This window comes from Molothrus aeneus, chromosome 19 (assembly GCF_037042795.1).
Source record: "Molothrus aeneus isolate 106 chromosome 19, BPBGC_Maene_1.0, whole genome shotgun sequence".
NCBI lineage: Eukaryota > Metazoa > Chordata > Aves > Passeriformes > Icteridae > Molothrus > Molothrus aeneus.
This window is the reverse complement of record NC_089664.1, coordinates 1869641-1888715: the sequence shown is the minus strand read 5'-3', so window position 1 is coordinate 1888715 and position 19075 is coordinate 1869641. Positions and strand designations below refer to the sequence as shown.

The 19075-nt window shown below is 50.8% G+C and overlaps 1 protein-coding gene across 1 annotated transcript; it reads left to right on the top strand.

Moving 5' to 3' along the window:
- The first annotated feature begins 701 nt into the window (after positions 1-701).
- On the top strand, positions 702-15657 carry LOC136564828 (ectonucleoside triphosphate diphosphohydrolase 2-like). The gene is made up of 9 exons (XM_066563106.1): positions 702-815; positions 2819-2936; positions 4443-4593; positions 5323-5482; positions 7073-7300; positions 9835-10092; positions 11490-11585; positions 12595-12726; positions 13950-15657. Exons 1-9 carry the CDS (start codon positions 702-704, stop codon positions 14175-14177), a joined length of 1485 nt encoding a protein of 494 aa, XP_066419203.1. The 3' UTR covers positions 14178-15657.
- Positions 15658-19075: the final 3418 nt, after the last annotated feature.

Sequence of the window (19075 nt, the reverse complement as noted above, 5' to 3'; positions counted from 1 at the left end):
CAGCAATGAAAAGAGGAAACATCACCAAAAAGAGAGAAGTGGCCTTTTTCTATTCCTGGTTTGATTTTCAGATCTATGACCAGTCTGTGGACATGAGCAATCAGCCAAATGCCTCAGTGTGAGCAGCCACAGAGTTTTCTTCACAATTTCCATTTGCAGAGATGAGACTTTGTGGCACTGTCAGGAGAAAGCAGGCATGTATTTCATGAAGCCTGAGCCTTGGTTATTTTCCACAGGGAGGCTGTCAGGAAGTGGGGCTCAAGCCCTCAGAAATAAAGTAAATCCAATGACAAGCAGTTTCCCCACTTCTAATGTGGAAGCTCACACTGCCAGACGTGGAATACCAAAGGGATGAGTTTTGGCTGCTTTCTGCTCATTACCCAGCTGAGTTAAGCCCACGTTTGTGTTTACCTCAGCCCCGCTGCCTGGGGCAGTTTCGAGGTTGCAGCGGTGCCGTTGCACAGCTCGCCCTGGGACGGGCACGGAGCCCTCCTGTTCTGTCTGGGCAGCAGGGATGGAAGGGAAAGCAGAGCAGCCTGACACATCACAGCCAGGCCCACGCTCCCTGTGGTCCCTGTGGCTTGGGGCTGGGCTGAACTCAGAGCCTGGCCCCGGCCACGCCTTTCTGCTCTTTTTAAAGGGTGTAGAAGAGCCGGGTTGCTGTGCACTGCTTCCTCTGTGGGGAGAGGAGAGCGCTCTTCATGTCCTGGCGAGAGCTGCTGCCCCCCTGGCTGGTGATCGTGGCGGGGCTGACGGGCATCGTGCTGCTCTGTGTCTCCACCAAAGATGTGCCTGTGGCCCTTCTCAGGACCAAGGTAAGGGCTCTCCAAGGGAGGAGACAGGCAGCTAAGCTGGGCTGATTTGTTGCTTTTGACATTATTTTATTATTGAGCTGCTTACAAACCGAGGAGGGAACTGGGACAAGACTGTCAGGACAGGTTGGCGTCTTTTAACATGCTGTAGGTTTTCAAACCAGAAACAAACCCACCACTTTGATTGGTCAGGGAATACAGGCTGGATATGGTCCATGGATCTGTGGAGATGCTCAGGGCAGGCTGAGGGGAGGCAGCCCATGGCAGGAGCTGAGCCAGAGCAACAAAGAACCAGTGGTGTCAGTGCAGGGAAGTGCTAGGTCCCGCTCCAAAGTCAGTAGGAATGTGCCCCTGAACTGCTGCTTCTGTCCTAAAAACAAATTGTCTTTCATGCCTTCTTCTCTTTGGTCCTATCTTGATTTCAATCAAAGAGCCAGTGTGCTCCTCACAGATGGGTCAGGTCTGGGGGGGTTAATGCCCACCTGCTCTCTCTCCTGATGCTCCCGTTGCTGAGGTGAGCTCAGTGGCACACCATGGTGTAACCCAACAGAAGGAGGCTAGCCTGTGTATTTAGAGATAGCAGCCCTCCTCCATGCTCCTCTCAGAAACAAATCTGGATTAAAAACCCCTTAATGCTCCTTGTTCTGTCCTTTCCTGGTGTTGAGCTGGACATAAATGTGGTGATCCCTCCCCTTCTCCCTTGCGCTCCCAGCAGCAGCCTCTAATTTTCTGAAGGAGGAAAAAAAAATCCATATTTCTCCACCAATGCCATTCCTTTCTTCCTCTTCTGCAGCAGCCAACATGTCCCTGCTAGAAACCCGAGCTGTCACTGGTGTGGGAGGGTGCCAGCAGGCTCGGGCAGGGAGCTCCTGTTCCTTCCCTTCCGCATTGCTGCTCCAGCCCAGCCCCAGCCCCTGGCCTGGGTGCCTGGACTGGTGCAACTGGGAGCTCCAGGAGGGCAGCAAGCAGCCAGCCTCACTGAGAGCCTGCAGCCAGCTCAGTCTGGTGCTGAAACCCTTCTGGTGGCATTAACATCAACCTCTCAGGAGGTTTCTCCTCCCACTCAGTCACAGCTCTATTTGTGTGTGAGATCCAGCTTCGACCACACACTGCCATGCAGCTCATGGGTTTCCTTCCTCTCTGGGTAGGAGATATCCCAAACTGGGGTCATGTAATAGGAGCAGAGGAGCCCCAGGCTAGGTCTGGAGCTATTTTGGATGTGGGGACATCCAGAGCCGTGCTGCAGGGTAGTCCAGTGGCCTCCACTTGCTCATCATATACTGAGAGCAGCAAGGCTGGGTCAGCAGCAAACAGACAAACACTGGGGACAAAGAGACAGAGAGCTGCCAGGGGACAAGGGGCTGAGCTGCTCATGTCCACTGCTGCTGCTCTTCCTGCCAAGACATCATCTCTTTCTCTGAGGGCTGCTGTGCTGTACAGTGTCTGTGCTGGTTGCTGCAGCTCCCACAGCTCTGCACACATCAGGGCAAACCTAGCCTGTGTCACACCATCACTGCAGTGGGACATCAAAGAGACACAGGGCTCCTTGGGACAAGTGAGCTGCAGCCCTCCAACCCCTGCACAAAAGCCTGAGCAAACCAATCAGCAGCAGTTTGAGTCCCAGAATCCGTGGAGAACTCGTACAGTGCCATCTCCCACTGCTTTAGGACCTGTTTTTCCTGAGCTCCAGGTGGCTCAGCTCTCAGGAGCAGCCCTCTGCCTGCTTTCAGGAGCAGCTCCAGCACATGCCACTGTAGGGCTGATGTATTTCTGGGCATTTCTCCACTCCTGCTGTTCCTCATATATATTCAGAAATGCAGATGGCTCCCTGCAAATCCTCATCATCTTCTGGCTTTGGCTGCTCTTTGAATGTAACAAGCAAACTCAAACACTGCAGTGCAGGCCCAGGGGTCACCCAGAATACTGTATATGCTGGGTAACCCTACAATATCAATCAGCATGCATTCAGTAGTGGTTTTCAGTAGAATGTTCTGGGGTTTTTCCAGTATGGCATTGTTCTGGATGCTGGCCCATCCCACACCATCCTCTTCATCTACCAGTGGACAACCACCAAGGCAAATGAGACCGGGGTGATCAGAGGATGCAGTTCCTGTCCTGTGCAAGGTAAGGTGCCCATTTCCTGCTCAATGGTCTGTGAGACTGCCATGGGATGGATGGAAAAACAGAGACCTGTGCATGGACCAGTGCCACAAATTCCTTGGCTCCTGCACCACCCAGCTGTGCACAGAAATGGTGAAGCACAAGTTGCTTCTTTTCAGCATGGCTCTTCTCCACTGGGCAGATTTAGCCACACACAGCTGGACATCAGGCACTTGGCAGTAGCAGTGTCAGGATTTTGGGGCTGCTGCAGGCAGGGAAGCATGCAGAGGGGATGTGCTTGTCCTGATGTCCACATGGATCAGTGGTAGGACCAAGGCTGCTGGAGCTTCTCACCCAGGAGAGGCAGTGAACAGCAATGGAGACAAATCTGACTGCAGGATGATTCCTGGTGTCTTCTGCCTCCTCCTGACTGTGCCATGGGCAGTGAGTGGGGTAGCTCCAGGACAACAGAGCTTGAAAATTGAAAAGACTCCAATCCCCTATATGGCATTTGACAGCACAAGCATGAGTTCAGCTTGCCTTTAGGTGTCCAATTTCAGAGAATTTTGGGGTTTTCCTCAGAAATTTGAATCAGTTTGGCCCTGCCAATGCCAGCTGAGAGGGTTTCATGCATTAATGCATGGGGTTTTCCTTCCCTATCTCCTAATCTTGCTTTGATGTTGAAGCCTGGTTGTAGTGGGATGCTGGGAAGGACTGAGCCCTCAGCAGCAGTGTGCTGTGGGAGGGCAGCTGCACAGCAAGCAGGGAACAGGGTTTGTGCCCTTGCAGGCTGTAAACAGCACAAATCACACACAGAAGATGCAAGAAGGGCTCCCTGAAACCTTGTTCATGTCCCTCATTCAGTGGCTGGGTTAAGCAGCAGCTCTGTGAGGCAGTTTGCTGCCAGCAGCAGCACAAGAGGCCCAGGCAGGGCTGGAGCCCAGGTGTGAGTGGCCCTGCCTGCATGGCAGCACAGCCACAGAGAGCAAAGCACCTGCTGAGGGAATCAGGAGGGTGGGGAAGGGAGACTCTTCCTGGGTAGTAGTTCAAAACGAACATTTAAGACCCCATGACTTGCTGGAAAAATGAGTCAAGGCTGGCACACAGCTTCCCTCTGCAGAGCACTGGCTTCCTCCAGGGCAGGGGTGTCTTGCTTGCCAGCAGGGGCTCAGTGGCTGGAGGACAGAGGTGACACATCAGCCTCTGTGTCCCTTGCTTATTTCTATAGCAACTAAAGCCACACTTCCTCCTCTGTGGGCTGAGACAGCCTCAGCTGTTGCAGCAGTCATGTGGCTGGTATAGATGTCTCAGCTGCAGAGCTACAGTAGTCTTAGTGTAATTTGGGATTTCTATGCATATTTTGGTCCCAGTTCCATATTTTAGCAGGATGGATACCTGGAAGACCTCCTTCATTCCAGCTGTGACAGGTTCTGTCTTAACCATGTCCTAGGATAGCAATCTTTGGGGTAACAGCTCTCACAGTTCTCCCATAACTTCCCTTGAAATTCCATTCTGTTCCATGGTCCTCAGGTCCAGGAGTCTCCAGCTACTCAGATTCTCCTCAGAAAGCTGGGAAGAGCTTGGAGCCATGTTTGAACTGGGCCCAGAACGAGATCCCAGCAGAGCAGCACAGCCAAACCCCCCTGTACCTGGGAGCCACTGCCAGCATGAGGCAGCTGAAGTGAGTGAATGTTGCAAACCCACACCCAGAGACCAGCACACATCACGGGATCATTCTGTAACAGGCAGGGTGAGCCACCCCTAATGTGCTAGCCAGGTAAAGCTTCCCCAGGCCCTGAGGAGAGGAGCATGGCATGGCTGTGTCTCCATGTGCTGCCCCAGGCAGCCATGAAGATGACAGTCCTGCAACTGCTGCCAGGCTGGCAGTGTCTCCTTCACAATTACACTTTCACAATTAGTACTTGGGAAAACACCCATCAGTGTGGAAGCTCAAGTGGTTTCAGTTTGTGTGACAGCCCAAGGGCTTCTCGTCAGCACATTGGAAATGGTGGTGAGAAGGTTCCCCTTATCCCACACACTCTTGTGGACCTCTTGTCAGTCACCACATTACTGGGACCTTTATCTCCTTTTAGACACTGGGGAAAAGTGAGGTCTGGAGGGGAGCAGGCCAGTGGGATAGGGCCAGAGGATTTCCTCAGTGACAGAGAGTACTGAGGTCCTAAATTCTTAAACAGTGGCACAATTGTTCAAACCAGCTCTCTGCTGTTCTTGTCCCCAGTGCCATGTGAGGGGAGAGGGAAGCAGCAGCAGGAGTGGGATTGTCACTGTGTCTCTGGGCTATTCCCAAAGCAGGGAGCACAGCAGAGGCCCTGCAGTGTGCCCCCACTGCAGGCAGCTCCTGGCAGGGTCCTGTAACATCAAATGTGCCTTCTTTTTCTTTTGTGTTTAGCCTCACCCATCCCATCCTCTCTGCCAGTCTCCTTGCAGCTCTGACTGACACCCTGAAGTCATCCCCCTTCAGCTTTCAAGGGGCACAGATCCTGTCCAGCCCAGAGGAAGAAGCATTCAATTGGGTTGCTGTTAACTATGTCCTGGAGAACTTCTTCAAGGTAAAGGATGATTCTCCCTGGGGCACACAGAGCTGGGCTGAGCAGCTCCTGTTAAGAGACAGACACAAGTGGTGGGATGGGTAGACCCCTGTACTTAAAACAATGCTTCAGCACAACTTCCACTGCCTTTCAGAGGAGGCAGCTTAGATCCAGCACCAGCTGGTTGAGGTGAGGAGGTGAGGCCCTGGCACAGGGTGCCCAGATCAGCTGGGGCTGCCCCTGGATCCCCCCACCCCTGGCAGTGCCCAAAACCAGGCTGGACAGGGCTTGGAGCAGCCTGGGACAGTGGAAGGTGTCCCTGCCCATGGCAGGGGGTTGGAATGAGGTGAGCTTTAATATTCCTCCCAACCCAAACCATTCTGTGGTTCCATGGTCATTACTAGGCTGAAGAACCAAATCTCTGCTCTGGCCTTCCATGAACTATCCATGCATAGGACACATCCTTCCATGACCTATCCATGCATCCTTCCATGAACTATCCATGCATAGGACACATCCTTCCATGACCTATCCATGCATCCTTCCATGAACTATCCATGCATAGGACACATCCTTCCATGACCTATCCATGCATCCTCCCATGAACTATCCATGATAGTTCCCTATCAGACATGGGGCTCCCTGGCCAGCACATCCAGGATGCTCACGTGGGTGACCTTACACAGCCTGGCCATGGGGCATCCCCAAGAGCTCCAGTGCAGCTGTAGCTCAGTGCCTCTGTCAAACAGGAGTTGCTGGTGTTTGAGGAGTGCTGTGGGATTCCCACTGGAGTCCAGCTGGCCCATGGGGAGTCTTGTGGATGGCAGAGAAGCAGGTTCTGTTGCTGCCAAAGCAAAAGCCTCTCTCAGTGAGACACCAGGGAGGCCTGCTCTGTATTTAGAAAGCACTTGCTAAACAAAAAGAAAATAATTTCAGTTTCCTTGTTTCACCCATCACTTCTCAAGCCAAAGGGTCTCAAAAAGAACTCAGAGGGCAAGAGAAAGTGGGTTAGACTGAGTTATCCCTCATCAGGGATGTGAAAAGTAATTCTGATAACCAGCAGCAAGCACTCACTGGTTAGGGGATTGTCAGACCTGTTGGCAGCCTCCTCCAGCCAGGCACAGAGTGTTTGCCCCATGTAAACTCTCCTGCCTGCGCTGCAAACGTCAGCATTGCCAAAGTCAGTTCTGCAGGACTCCAGGAGATGATGCCACAGGGTTCCTCTGACAGAAGGATCACTTTAGTATCAAGGCAGCACTTGAAACCCATATCTGCCCTCTTGGAAACGTCCCTGCCACTCCCCAGCACCCTCTCACTGTCCCCTTCTCCTGCCTGCTGGGACCACTGCCAGTGCAGCCATCCAGCCTGGGCAGCCCTGTTTGCCCCCACAGGCTGGGGGAAGGCTCTGTGCAGGTGGCAGTGCCTGTACACTGGCTCTTCTGTTCCCTCCAAAGCCACTGCTTCAGCATCCTTATGTCCTGTGGGCAAAAAAGAGTTGGGCTGTGGGCACCATGGAGCTGCTTTCCCTCCCTGTGCACTAATGGTGCCACTTGGCTGTGACCGAGATGCAGAAGTCTCAAGGATTGACCTCTCTTGTTCTTTTTGGGTCAGTACGACTGGCAAGGGCAGTTGGTGCCCTCCAGGAAGGGCATGGCAGCAGTCCTGGCCGTGGGAAGAACCTCAGCACTGCTCACTTCTGAGCTGGAAGAGGAGCAGCAGGCGCCAGAGGAGGGAGCGAGGCTGCAGCTCTACGGGCAGACACGCAGGGTGCACACCCGGCACTGCCCCTGCCACGGCACGGAGCAGCTCCGCAGCAGCCTGGTGTCTGTGCTCCTGCAGGTGAGGGTGAGGGGGAGGGTGAGGGGGAGTGTGAGTGTCGGCTCTCTGTGCTCCTGCAGGTGAGTGTGAGTGTGAGGGTGAGTGTGAGTGTCTGCTCTCTGTGCTCCTGCAGGTGAGGGTGAGGGGGAGGGTGAGGGGGAGTGTGAGTGTCTGCTCTCTGTGCTCCTGCAGGTGAGGGGGAGTGGGAGTGGGAGGGTGAGTGTGAGTGTCTGCTCTCTGTGCTCCTGCAGGTGAGTGTGAGTGTGAGGGTGAGTGTGAGTGTCTGCTCTCTGTGCTCCTGCAGGTGAGGGTGAGGGTGAGGGTGAGGGGGAGTGTGAGTGTCGGCTCTCTGTGCTCCTGCAGGTGAGGGTGAGGGTGAGTGTGAGTGTGAGTGTCTGCTCTCTGTGCTCCTGCAGGTGAGGGTGAGGGTGAGTGGGAGTGTCTGCTCTCTGTGCTCCTGCAGGTGAGTGTGAGTGTGAGTGTGAGTGTCTGCTCTCTGTGCTCCTGCAGGTGAGGGTGAGGGTGAGGGTGAGTGTCTGCTCTCTGTGCTCCTGCAGGTGAGGGGGAGTGGGAGTGGGAGGGTGAGTGTGAGTGTCTGCTCTCTGTGCTCCTGCAGGTGAGGGTGAGTGTGAGTGGGAGGGTGTCTGCTCTCTCTGCTCGTCCAGCTGAGTGTGAGTGTCTGCTCTCTGTGCTCATCCAGGTGAGCGTGAGTGTGAGTGTCTGCTTATCCAGGTGAGTGTGAGTGTGAGTGTCTGCTGTCTGTGCTCATCCAGCTGAGTGTGAGTGTCTGCTCTGTGCTCATCCAGATGAGTGTGAGTGTGAGTGTCTGCTCTGTGTTCATCCAGGTGAGTGTGAGTGTGAGTGTCTGCTCTCTGTGCTCATCCAGGTGAGTGTGAGTGTGAGTGTCTGCTCTGTGCTCATCCAGGTGAGTGTGAGTGTGAGTGTCTGCTCTCTCTGCTCATCCAGGTGAGTGTGAGTGGGAGTGTCTGCTCTGTGCTCATCCAGGTGAGTGTGAGTGTGAGTGTCTGCTCATCCAGGTGAGTGTGAGTGGGAGTGTCTGCTGTCTGTGCTCATCCAGATGAGTGTGAGTGTGAGTGTCTGCTCTCTGTGCTCATCCAGCTGAGTGTCAGTGTGAGTGTGAGTGTCTGCTCTCTCTGCTCATCCAGGTGAGTGTGAGTGTCTGCTCTCTGTGCTCATCCAGGTGAGTGTGAGTGGGAGTGTCTGCTCTCTCTGCTCATCCAGGTGAGTGTGAGTGGGAGTGTCTGCTCTCTGTGCTCATCCAGCTGAGTGTCAGTGTGAGTGTGAGTGTCTGCTCTCTGTGCTCATCCAGGTGAGTGTGAGTGTGAGTGTCTGCTCTCTCTGCTCATCCAGCTGAGTGTCAGTGTGAGTGTCTGCTCTCTGTGCTCATCCAGCTGAGTGTGAGTGTGAGTGTCTGCTCATCCAGGTGAGTGTGAGTGTGAGTGTGAGTGTCTGCTCTCTGTGCTCATCCAGTGCCTGCTCAGGGGCACAACGCCACCAAATGGCAGCTGCACGAGGTGTGGAAATGAGCCCAGTGTCGATCACTGGAAAGTCAATCCCTCTTTAGTAGAGGCTGTTTCCATACATTAGAAAAACCCAGTGCATTTGTAAAGCAGACACACAGGCACCAATTCAAGGGTTTCCTACTTACAGGTTCTGTTTGGCTCCTACTTAACACACACAAGCAAAAATTGCTCTTCAGAGGTGCCAACATCACCTTCAGGGTGAGGAGAGGCAAGGCTTGCCTTGGCTCCCAGGAACTGCTCCTCCATCCTAGAATGGGAGCACCCAGGAACCAACTGGGACCTTCCATTTGGGATAGTTCTTTTGCTGACTTTAACCCTGAAGCATCTTTAAAAGAGCAATATTTCATTTTGAAAACATGCCAGTGTTTTGGTGCTTCCAAACTTTATTTCACTTGGGGAATGGGGGGGAGGAAAAGAGTAGTATAGGATGGTACAAACTCAAGAATCACTGTAGTCCTCATCAAAATTATTTTTTTCAGGAAATAACTGCTCCCTGCCCCTTCACTTTCTTCCCTATAAACCCCACTTGCCTTTATTTATCCATCACACATTGGACACAAATTTCACCACAGTTATAGTGCTAAATTGCTAGAGATAAGAACCACTGATTCTTGCAGGGTTGAACCATGCTAGAGATAAGAACCACTGATTCTTGCAGGGTTGAACCATGTGGAAGGCAGATCAGAACAGCCTTCCTCTTGCAACTAGAAAGAGCACAGGATGCATGAGATTGTATTTGTGCTCTAAGGGAGGGTGGTAGGGCTGGGACTCATCACCTCTCAGCAGGTCCAGTCACTGCACTGACCCTGAGCTCAGCTGGGACCTGGCTGGGCTTCGTGGTTGACTCAAGATTTGCCATAAAATTTGGCAAAGCTTTCACAGCCTCCCTGCTCAATCTCAGCACTGGGTGTTTGGGGAAAGCTGTTCCTAACCTTGTTACATTTTGTCTTCCTGTGTGAAGCCCTGGGATGCCAATGTCCTCTCCTGCTCCTTGTTTTACTCTGCCTCCAGGATCAGAGAAGTGCTAAAACCGTGTCCAATCCCTGCTGGCCCCTCAGCTACTCCCAGGAGGTGCAGTGGCAGTCGGTGCATGCTGGGCCTTGTGCTGCCAGTGATGACACCTGGGACATCCCTGGCCCTAAGGAGGTCTTCAACATCACAGGCTCCAGCAACCCTACAGCCTGCATGAACCTCGTGCAAAACCTGCTCAACTCTTCCTCCTGCAGCTTCTTCAGCAGTGGTCTCAAGCCCCTTCGGACCAGGCTTCTGGTGAGTTCTCATTTACACTGGGATAAGCAACTGGCATGAGGAACCCATGAAATGGGACCAGTTTGACCATTAATCAATACAGTGGGAATAGATCCAGACCATGACACTCCTCCCTCTCCCCCTCTTTGCCACACAGCTGTTCAAACATGGACCACTGGCTTCCCACAGGGACTGTGGGGGAGCTTTTTTCATCTATGTCTCCTCAATGTTGCTGCTGAGACCAACTCTAGGGCTCCATGGAGCCAGCAGGGATGGGACAGTCAGGAGCTGTGTGCTGAGCAGGAGCCAGCAGGGATGGGACAGTCAGGAGCTGTGTGCTGAGCAGGAGCCAGCAGGGATGGGACAGTCAGGAGCTGTGTGCTGAGCAGCTCTTCCCACACCAGGCCTGTGGTAAAGCTGGAGATCCTCTGCCCCTCTCTTACCAACTTCTGGTCATGCTGCCCCACAAGCACCTTTCTGCCTGAGAACCTGGGCTTAGTGGCCAAAGTCATTGGATTGTTAAGCCAGGAGTAGCTCAAGATCCTAGGACAAGCTGAGGGCATTTCCAGGGAGGGTAACTATGGAAATTTCCCCAGCTCCCTGCTCCTGAGTCTCCCATGGACATGGTGCTGAGGAGCATTGGGATCATCTCCTAGTCCTCAGCACTGGTGAGGTTACACATGAATATTGTGCTCAGTTTTGGGCAAGAAGGACACTGAGGGGCTGGAGCATGTCCAGGGAAGGGAATGGAGCTGGGGAAGGGTCTGGAGCCCCAGGAGGGGCTGAGGGAGCTGGGCAGGGGCTGAGCCTGGAGCAAAGGAGGCTCAGGGGGCCCTTGTGGCTCTGCACAGCTCCTGACAGGAGGGGACAGCCGGGGGGTCGGGCTGTGCTCCAGGGAACAGGGACAGGAGCAGAGGGAACGGCCTCGGCCTGTGCTAGGAGAGGTTTAGACTGGATATTAGGGAAAATTTCTTCACCAAAGGGTTGTCACCAATGGGCTGCCCAGGGCAGTGGTGGAATCACCATCCCTGGTGGGATTTAAAAGCTGTGTAGGATGTGGCACTTGGGGACATTGTTTAGTGGTGGGCTTGGCAGTTCTGGGTTAATGGCTGAACTTGATTTTAGACATCTTCTGCAACCAATATGAATTTTTGATTCTATGACCAGTCTACTTATCCAGGCAGGGCCAGGAAGGCTGCAGGATGCATGCTGGGAACAGATCTGTTTCCATCTCCACACAGCAACAGCTCTGTTCATGTCCCTTGAGCCCTTCCAGGGCACTGGAACCAACCCTGCACACCAAGGGCACCCTGGCAACGCTCAGCCACTGCCCCTCACTTGCCTAGGGGCAATTTCTGGTGTGCAGGGCAAGGACACAGGGCACAGTCCCACCTGATTGATTATTTCTGCTGTTGTAGGTGGTTTCTGAGGCCATGGACTTCATGAGAGGAACTGCACCTTCTCCTGACTTGGGCCAGGCTGTCCAGAGGCTGTGTGGGATGTCTGTCAAAGAGGTGACTGTGGAGTAACTAGGTGTGCAGGGAGGGAGGGAAGCAAGGAACAATTTGCTGCAAAAGCCCTCAGGGCTCAGACTGAGAGCTGTAACTAACCAGCTCCCTCAGGGAAAAATTTGGATTTGTCTGGATTATGTGGATTTTGGTTTTTTGTGGGGCTTTTCTTTGGGTTTTTTTTTTTTTGTTTGTTTGTTTGGTTGGTTGGTTGGTTTGGTTTTTTTTTACTTTGAAGAAACAAGCTCCACTTATTTTCCTTCCTCTCAAATCCCAGCTGCTGCTGGTAACACCTAGACCTAATTCAATGAAAAGTCCACAAATACCTTTTACAGTATTTTAAGGAGTAAACAGAAAGGTTGTCTACTCACTCCTGCACATCACCTTGGTCTTTCTGTTATCCTTCTGTCCTTAAGTGCAAGGGACACGTCCACTCAGACTCCAGGTTGCTCCCATTTCACCTGGGCCCGTGGAGCCCAAGCCAGAGGGAGTTTGTCACTTCTTTCCCTGAGTTGGTGGTTATGAGGTCACCCTAATTTGCATTTCCACTGATGGAGCATCCACAGTAACATTCAAATGGGGCAATTTCTCCAGCGTTTGTTAATGAGCCATAAGCAATCCCCTAAAGCATTTTCTTCTGGAAGGAGGAGAAAGATCCCAATGTTCCAGTTGGGAGAAAGGCTGCAGCATCAGCTCAACCTAATTAGAGAGCAGGGAATCAATCCTACCAAGCAAGTCACCAGCAAGGCAACCTGGCTGTCAGTCCTGCTGCTCTTGGATCTGCCTTAGTCAGATGGGAACACAGTAACAGATGACATGGATTTCTACCCACAGCCCAGGGAGTGCAGGAAACGTGGCTTCAGTCTGCACAGGACACAAACCCCTCCTCCAGTCCCACAGCCAGTTTCACAATAGGAAAGGAGAGGCTGTAGCAGGCCTGAAATTCAGCTCTTATTTACTTCTCTTCTTTTTCTCCCCCATCTTTTTTTTTTTTTTGTTCTGGAAATGGCACCAGCTGGTTAGAGAGTCCCAAGCAAGCCTGGATACACTTGTTGATTACTGCACTGTGTCTGCCTTCATCTTCCATCTCAGTACAAGAGGATACACACTTGACTTTGACCAGCCTGCTTGGACTGCATTCCAGAAGGTCAGTCCCTACAGCACAGTGCTCCCAGTGACCAGGAGGGCAGCTCCCAGCACAGCCAGCCTGCTCCCACACAGACAGGCCCTAACCAGCTGGGCTTCTCCAGCAGGACACTTTTGTAAAATGGATTCACAGCTGTGAAAAACAAGAAAACCAGTGTCAAAGAGCCAGGGATTAGACTTGTCCTCTCTGAAAAACACATGGGTTAAGAAAAAAAATTCAAAAATCTTCTGTGGATCAGCACTATCTTTAGAAATCTGTGTTGACAGGGAAGGAAGTACAGCTTGACCTCCACTTAATGCTAAGGACAAGCTGCTGGTAACATTTCCTGAGCCAAAAGGTGCTTCTCTACCTTTCTGCAACCATCTTCATACTCATGAGGGTTGATAAATACCTTATCATCATAGAATCCTAGACTGCTTTTGGATTGGAAGGAAACTTAAAGCTCCTCTCATTCCACCTCTGCCATGGGCAGGGACACCTTCCACTATCTCCAATCCCCATCCAACCTGGCCTTGGACACTTCCAGAGATCCAGGGGCAGCCACAGCTTCTCTGGGCACTCATCACCCTCCCAGAGAAGAATTTCTTCCTAATATCTAATAATCTAACCTAATCTGTAATAAGACCTGAAATTGCCCCAGGATCTGGAGGCCCTAAGGACAGGAGAATTAGATTCAGGTCATCCCCTTCACAAAAGAAAAGAAAGCCTGTTCCTAGACCTCTTCACAACTGACAATCACAGCCATGGTCCCACTGAGCAGGGCCAAGTAGTGACCATCAGAAAAGGCAAGGTAATGAGGTAGGTCCAGGATCCCCAGGGAGCCCAGCCTGGAAAGACAGAGACAAGCAACCTAAACCATAGGTCTGAGGTTCAACCAGGGCCAGAGAGACAACCATCCACAATGCAGATTTGAGATCCACTAGAACAACCCATCAGTAAGCAGAGAACAGCCCTCCCCTACAGCAGAGCTCAGGAGAGAGGGGGCTGCCCAGGCCAGAGCTGACATGGAGTGCCCATGCCCACGGGCAGAGGTGTGGGTGGAAGTACCATTAAGGCCTGTTGGTGTTCTCAGGGCACTCAGAGTGGGAGAGCTCCTCTCTGCAAGCCAAATCCTTGCCTCAATCTCAGATAATACATCCAAAGCCTTGGGCCCATGCACACAACCACAGCTGGGGTCCAGGCCATGCTCCTTCTCTTCTGACCTCTCCTTTTTATTTCAATAGATGGGTGACAGATCATCTGGCTGGACTCTTGGCTACCTGCTGAGTCTGACCAGCAGCATCCCCCAGGACAGCCCAAGCTCCCTCAAGGGCATCGAGCCGGGGGTCTGGTCCTTGCTCCTGATCCTCTTCGTGGTGCTGCTCGTGGGCTCCTTCCTGCGCATCTCGTACCAAGTGATGGCCAAGGAGAGCAGCCCCAGCCACAGGAACAGCAGCGTTTTCAACGACTGATGGTTCTCTGTGACTCAGGACTTGGCAGAGCACAGTTAACAGGGTCCAGACAGAATCACACTGGAGGATGTAAGTGAGTTTCCTGCAGGGCTCCCAGCAACTTGCTGGTACTTGCACTGCTGTACTTTGAGACAATGGAGCCTGCTCCACAGGAAGTCTGTGATTCCTGGTGGATGGCAAGCTACTCATTCTCCAAACAAGAACAGCCTGCATGGCTCTTCCTTGGGCTACAGCTGGGATTACTCATGTCAGACATGAAATGATGCCTCTGAGCAGGCAGGCCCTGAGCTGTTGTGAAGCTAATACTGTATAATCCTGTCAAATCAGAAGAGGTGGTATCTGAAAAATGTGCTCTGTCCTCTTCTGTGGCCTCTCAAGAGATGATACCTGCAGTATTGCTATTAGTGAAGACTGGAGGGGCATTAAAACAGAGTCAGAATATAAGAGCCAACTGCTTCCCTGTTCTAGGGAAAATGCAGGTATGTTAGGTCTGATCTGTCTGTGCTTCCATGTCAGTGATGGTGGCCACGTGTCCCTTCCAATGAACACTCCTCGCTGACCAGGAATCCTTCAAAACCAATCCTTCTTAGTCTTGGCCTCTACAAAATGTGCAGAGGATCAAAGGAGAAACACAGGGCACAGACACAAAGCTGAGTTTTTGTCTCTCAGCTGAGTCACGGCCACACAGGGTTAAAATTGCCAATTTAAACTCTTTAATAAGGACTCAAATGAACACATTTAATTTCACATTTACTAAAGCTGGGCTCCTGCTGGGCTGAGGCTCACCTGTTTGTTCATTTGCACTGACCTGCTTCTCTTGCTGACTCTGGCAGTGTCTCAGCTGACACTGCCCTTTAGAGCAGAGCAGACTCAGGAACAGAAGCTTTCTGAATTGTCACTTTCATATTTCACCATGACCAGAGCTACTTTATGATCTAATAATCAGCATTCCCCTGGGACCTGGCAGTCATTCCAGCTCCTCTGCTCTGTTCTGCATGTCTGAAAGATGAGGTGCTGTCCAAATTCTGAGTTACTGTGAAGAAAAGGGATCGATTCACAAGCACTGTCCTTTGACTAAGGCATTTAGAGCTCTCTTCTCAACTGCTTCAGAGAATTAAACACACAGACTGTTAAGAGCCTCGGGGACAAGTGTCTCCAAGGCTTTTCAGACCACTTTAAACAGAAATGTAAATGCTCACAGATGCAGTGATGAGCCTTGCAGGATTTTTAAAGCTACCATGGCACCTAAATCCTTTCAAATCTGATTATTCGTCCCTTGTGCTCCCAACTGATAATATAGGACACACACACCCCATAATATTGGGGTATTCATGCATTTTCAGGTCAATTAATGAAGGCTTGGAACCTGCCAGTCAAGTTTAGAGGGCTGTGGAAACAGACTTAAGCTTCATATTAATTTCTTTGAGTTGCACGTTAGATATTTTTAAATGTATCATGTCATTAAAGATGTTTTAATAGACTGTCTGTGTTATTCTTGGCAAGAGATCAAAGCAGGGGGGTTACTGTGAACACAGAGTGAAACAGGGAGCAGGATGGGGGTGCTGCTGCTGCCTCTTCTCGAGAGCTGTTTTGCTGTGTACTTTTGGGGTACACAATGAGAACCCCTGAAGGCACTTTCCAGTGAAAGAAAAAGATTTCAGATAACCTGACTGCTGGGATTTAGCTGATGAGAGACATGCCTACACCTTTTGATGTGTTCTTTGCTCAAACCATCTGAAGAAGGTAGGAGGCATCCAGGCAAGGTGGCAGAGAAAAAATAAAGAGGTTATCATGGAGTCAGCAATATCAGGGAAATTCCTGAGACTTCACTCATCCTGCACCTGGAAATGCAATTCTTTAACAGAGCTCTGCCTCAGTGACCTGACAGCATAGGGGTGAGCTCTGGGATTCCTGGCTCACATTTGGAACATGCCAAGGAAGAATCCCAGCACTGTCAGAAATGGAAAGAAGCCAGTGAGATGCCAGGAACTCCTGGACTCCAGGTGCTCTGGCCTGTCAGCCACTGCACCTTCCTGAATTGGAATAGATCACAGGGTCCAAGAGGAAAGGATGTCAGCCAGACCTTCCCCAAGCTCTTGTTTAGAAGCTTTGGGACATCCACACAGATAATAAGTGAGTAATTAGGCAATGAGCTCAGCGTGGCCTCCTGACACTTCACTTTTGCCTTGCACATGCCACTGAATTAAATCCCTGCCCCTTGAGCCACCTTGACAATGAACACTGCTCTGCCATGAAGAAAACCACAACCACTTCTTTTTCTGACAGATATAAACATTTATAGATGTTTTTACTAGATGATAAGATAGATTGGGATTTTTAAACTGGTGTTTTGGTAATAAAGAAAGGCATAAAATAATAAAATGGGGAACTCATGAGAAGAAAGGAGACTAATACTGGTAATGTATTCCTTCCTCCCTGCTCTCTATAGAGCAGCTTGTTCATGTCAGCCCCACAATAAGTTTGCAGAATAAATCTCCAGGTTGCCTGGACAGCCAAAATCTACTTAAAAGGAGATTCTAGATGAACTCACTCACTTTGAAACAAAGATGCTTGCAGGCCTTTGGTTACAATTCAACCTTGGAAATGATAAATAATGAGGATTTTCTAACTGTCTGTAAATTCTTTATGTTTATATACAGGGCCCTCACTTCTCACTCAGGCTGAACCATGGCAGAGATCTTCTGGCAGATAATAAAGTCTGCTCATGGGCAATGGCAGTTCTGCTTCTGTCAGCAAATACCAATAAGAAGGAAATAAAAGTATTAGATTAAAAAAAATTAACACCAGAAAGTACTTTCTCTATTTTAGCTTCAGACACACAATAGGGTGACTGATCTGCCCCTGGCTATTAGGGCTTAACTGTCATTTAGGCATCCCAAAGCACCATGGATTCTCACCAGTACATCCCATCTGAGTTGTTCCAATCAATTCCCATGAATACTGAGGGAAATAGTTTGTTGCCTGCAGTTCCCCTCTGCAGCACCCACAGGGCCTGAGTTGTTTCTTTCTTCCCATTCTGACATACCCAGGCTCCCTGTGGTAGGAGAGACCCAAGCTGAGGCCTTGGAATCCACAACTCTTATGGAGAAAACCCAGCAGAAGATGAGAGGAATGCCTTTCATGGCTGGATTTAGTAAATTTTCATGTTGTTCTTCTACCCTGCCTCTGATCCTGTCTCTGAGTGTCTCTCCAGAGAAGCAGGCAGCCATATGATGTTTATATCCTACCTCATGGACTGTCACTCCTACTTCAAGAGCTAATTCTGAACACACTGAAGAAAAACAGGCCTGAAGGAATACTGGGATCAGAAAACCTGCAATTTTTGCCACAGCTTTCTTAATATAAAAGTCCTCTCACAATGCCATCAAACCCAGGCAAGTCCCAGTGTTTTGGTGTTTTCTGAGTGCAGACATCAGTGCACACTGAGGTGACCAGGTTCCCCCCATGTGAGATACTCACAGCCCTCCTGCAGTGGGATGCTGCCAGATCCCTGTTCAGGTCACACAGACACAGAACAGGAACTGCTGCAGTAGTGGTGTGCAATGCCAGGGATCAGGCACGAGAGGGAGGCTGGCACAGCACCCCTAAAAGCCTGAGGAAATCTCTGACACAGCCAGCAGCTTCTCCCACAAATGACATCACTTAGCAAGGAGGCTTCTCTGGGAACACCTCGGGGATGCAGGGGAAAGCCACTGCAGTATGGGAACTCTCTGTGTGGGATGTGAAAGCCACTCTGACCAGGGATTTAAGAAGCCATGGCAGTAGAAGAAGTCCTGTGTGCAGGGAGACAAGCACTAGCATGGAATATGGATGAAGGCTGTTTTGGAAACAAGAAGGAGAAAGAATAATCCCTACCAGGAAGAGAAGTGCCCTGAGAATGAAGAGGAGGTTTGAGAGAGACAGAGGAATGACAAAATCAACTTTTGTGTGAAGGAAAGCTTATTTTTGTTCACAGCAGGGGTGTCACCATATGTGCACCTCATGACCGAATTAGTCACCACTTCTTGGTGGAAAGTCTCAGGGGAAACAGATCCTCCACGTGGAAGAAGGCAACAGCTATCAGGCTTATCACTGGACAGGGAGCAGCAGCAGAGCTGTGGAACCTTCATGGGAACAATGTTCAAAGTTCACAGGTTTCAAACATGAAGGAGATGTAAATGGCCAATTAATGCTGAACACTACACAAAGTAAAAGCTGGTTTAGCATTACCTTGTCTCACAGTATGACAGAAAATGTTAAACAGACCTGGAGTGAAAGCTCTGAAGGGACAGACTCACAGGCCTGTGAATGGAGTTACTCAGTGGAAATTATCAAACCAAGTGGAAGGAGCTCTTCTTCCACACCAATCATAGTCAAACCACAGGACTCATCAGGACAGGAGGCTGTTCATGCCATAAGTTTACATGGCTGCAAAAGGTGGTTGGATAAATTCATAATAACCCATTGGGGCTATTAAACAAAAAGTTACTTGCTTGTGGCTAAAGAATTGCCCCAACCACCTGCCACATCCATATCTGTTTGCCCTGTTCCTCTTTGGTAACTGCTGCAGAGCATTAGAGACAAGATGCTGGCCTGGGTGGGTCTGTGGCTTGATCCCATTCAGGTATTCTGATTCCCCTTAGGCACAAACCCCACAGCTGCACCTCTCACTCACTGGTCTCTGGAAGCAGCCTCTCACCTCCATAACTTCGATAGCACAGGAGCAGTAATTTCTGGAAAACAAGACTGTTTATCCTTAGAAGTAACAATCAGACGAGAATAAGAAAACACCTGCACACACCCACGTCTCACTTCAGTGTTACCACAAACCTGGAACGACCCCAACACCAAAAACCCTCTGGTTCTGGAGGCAGCTCCCGCCCACACTCATCCTCCAG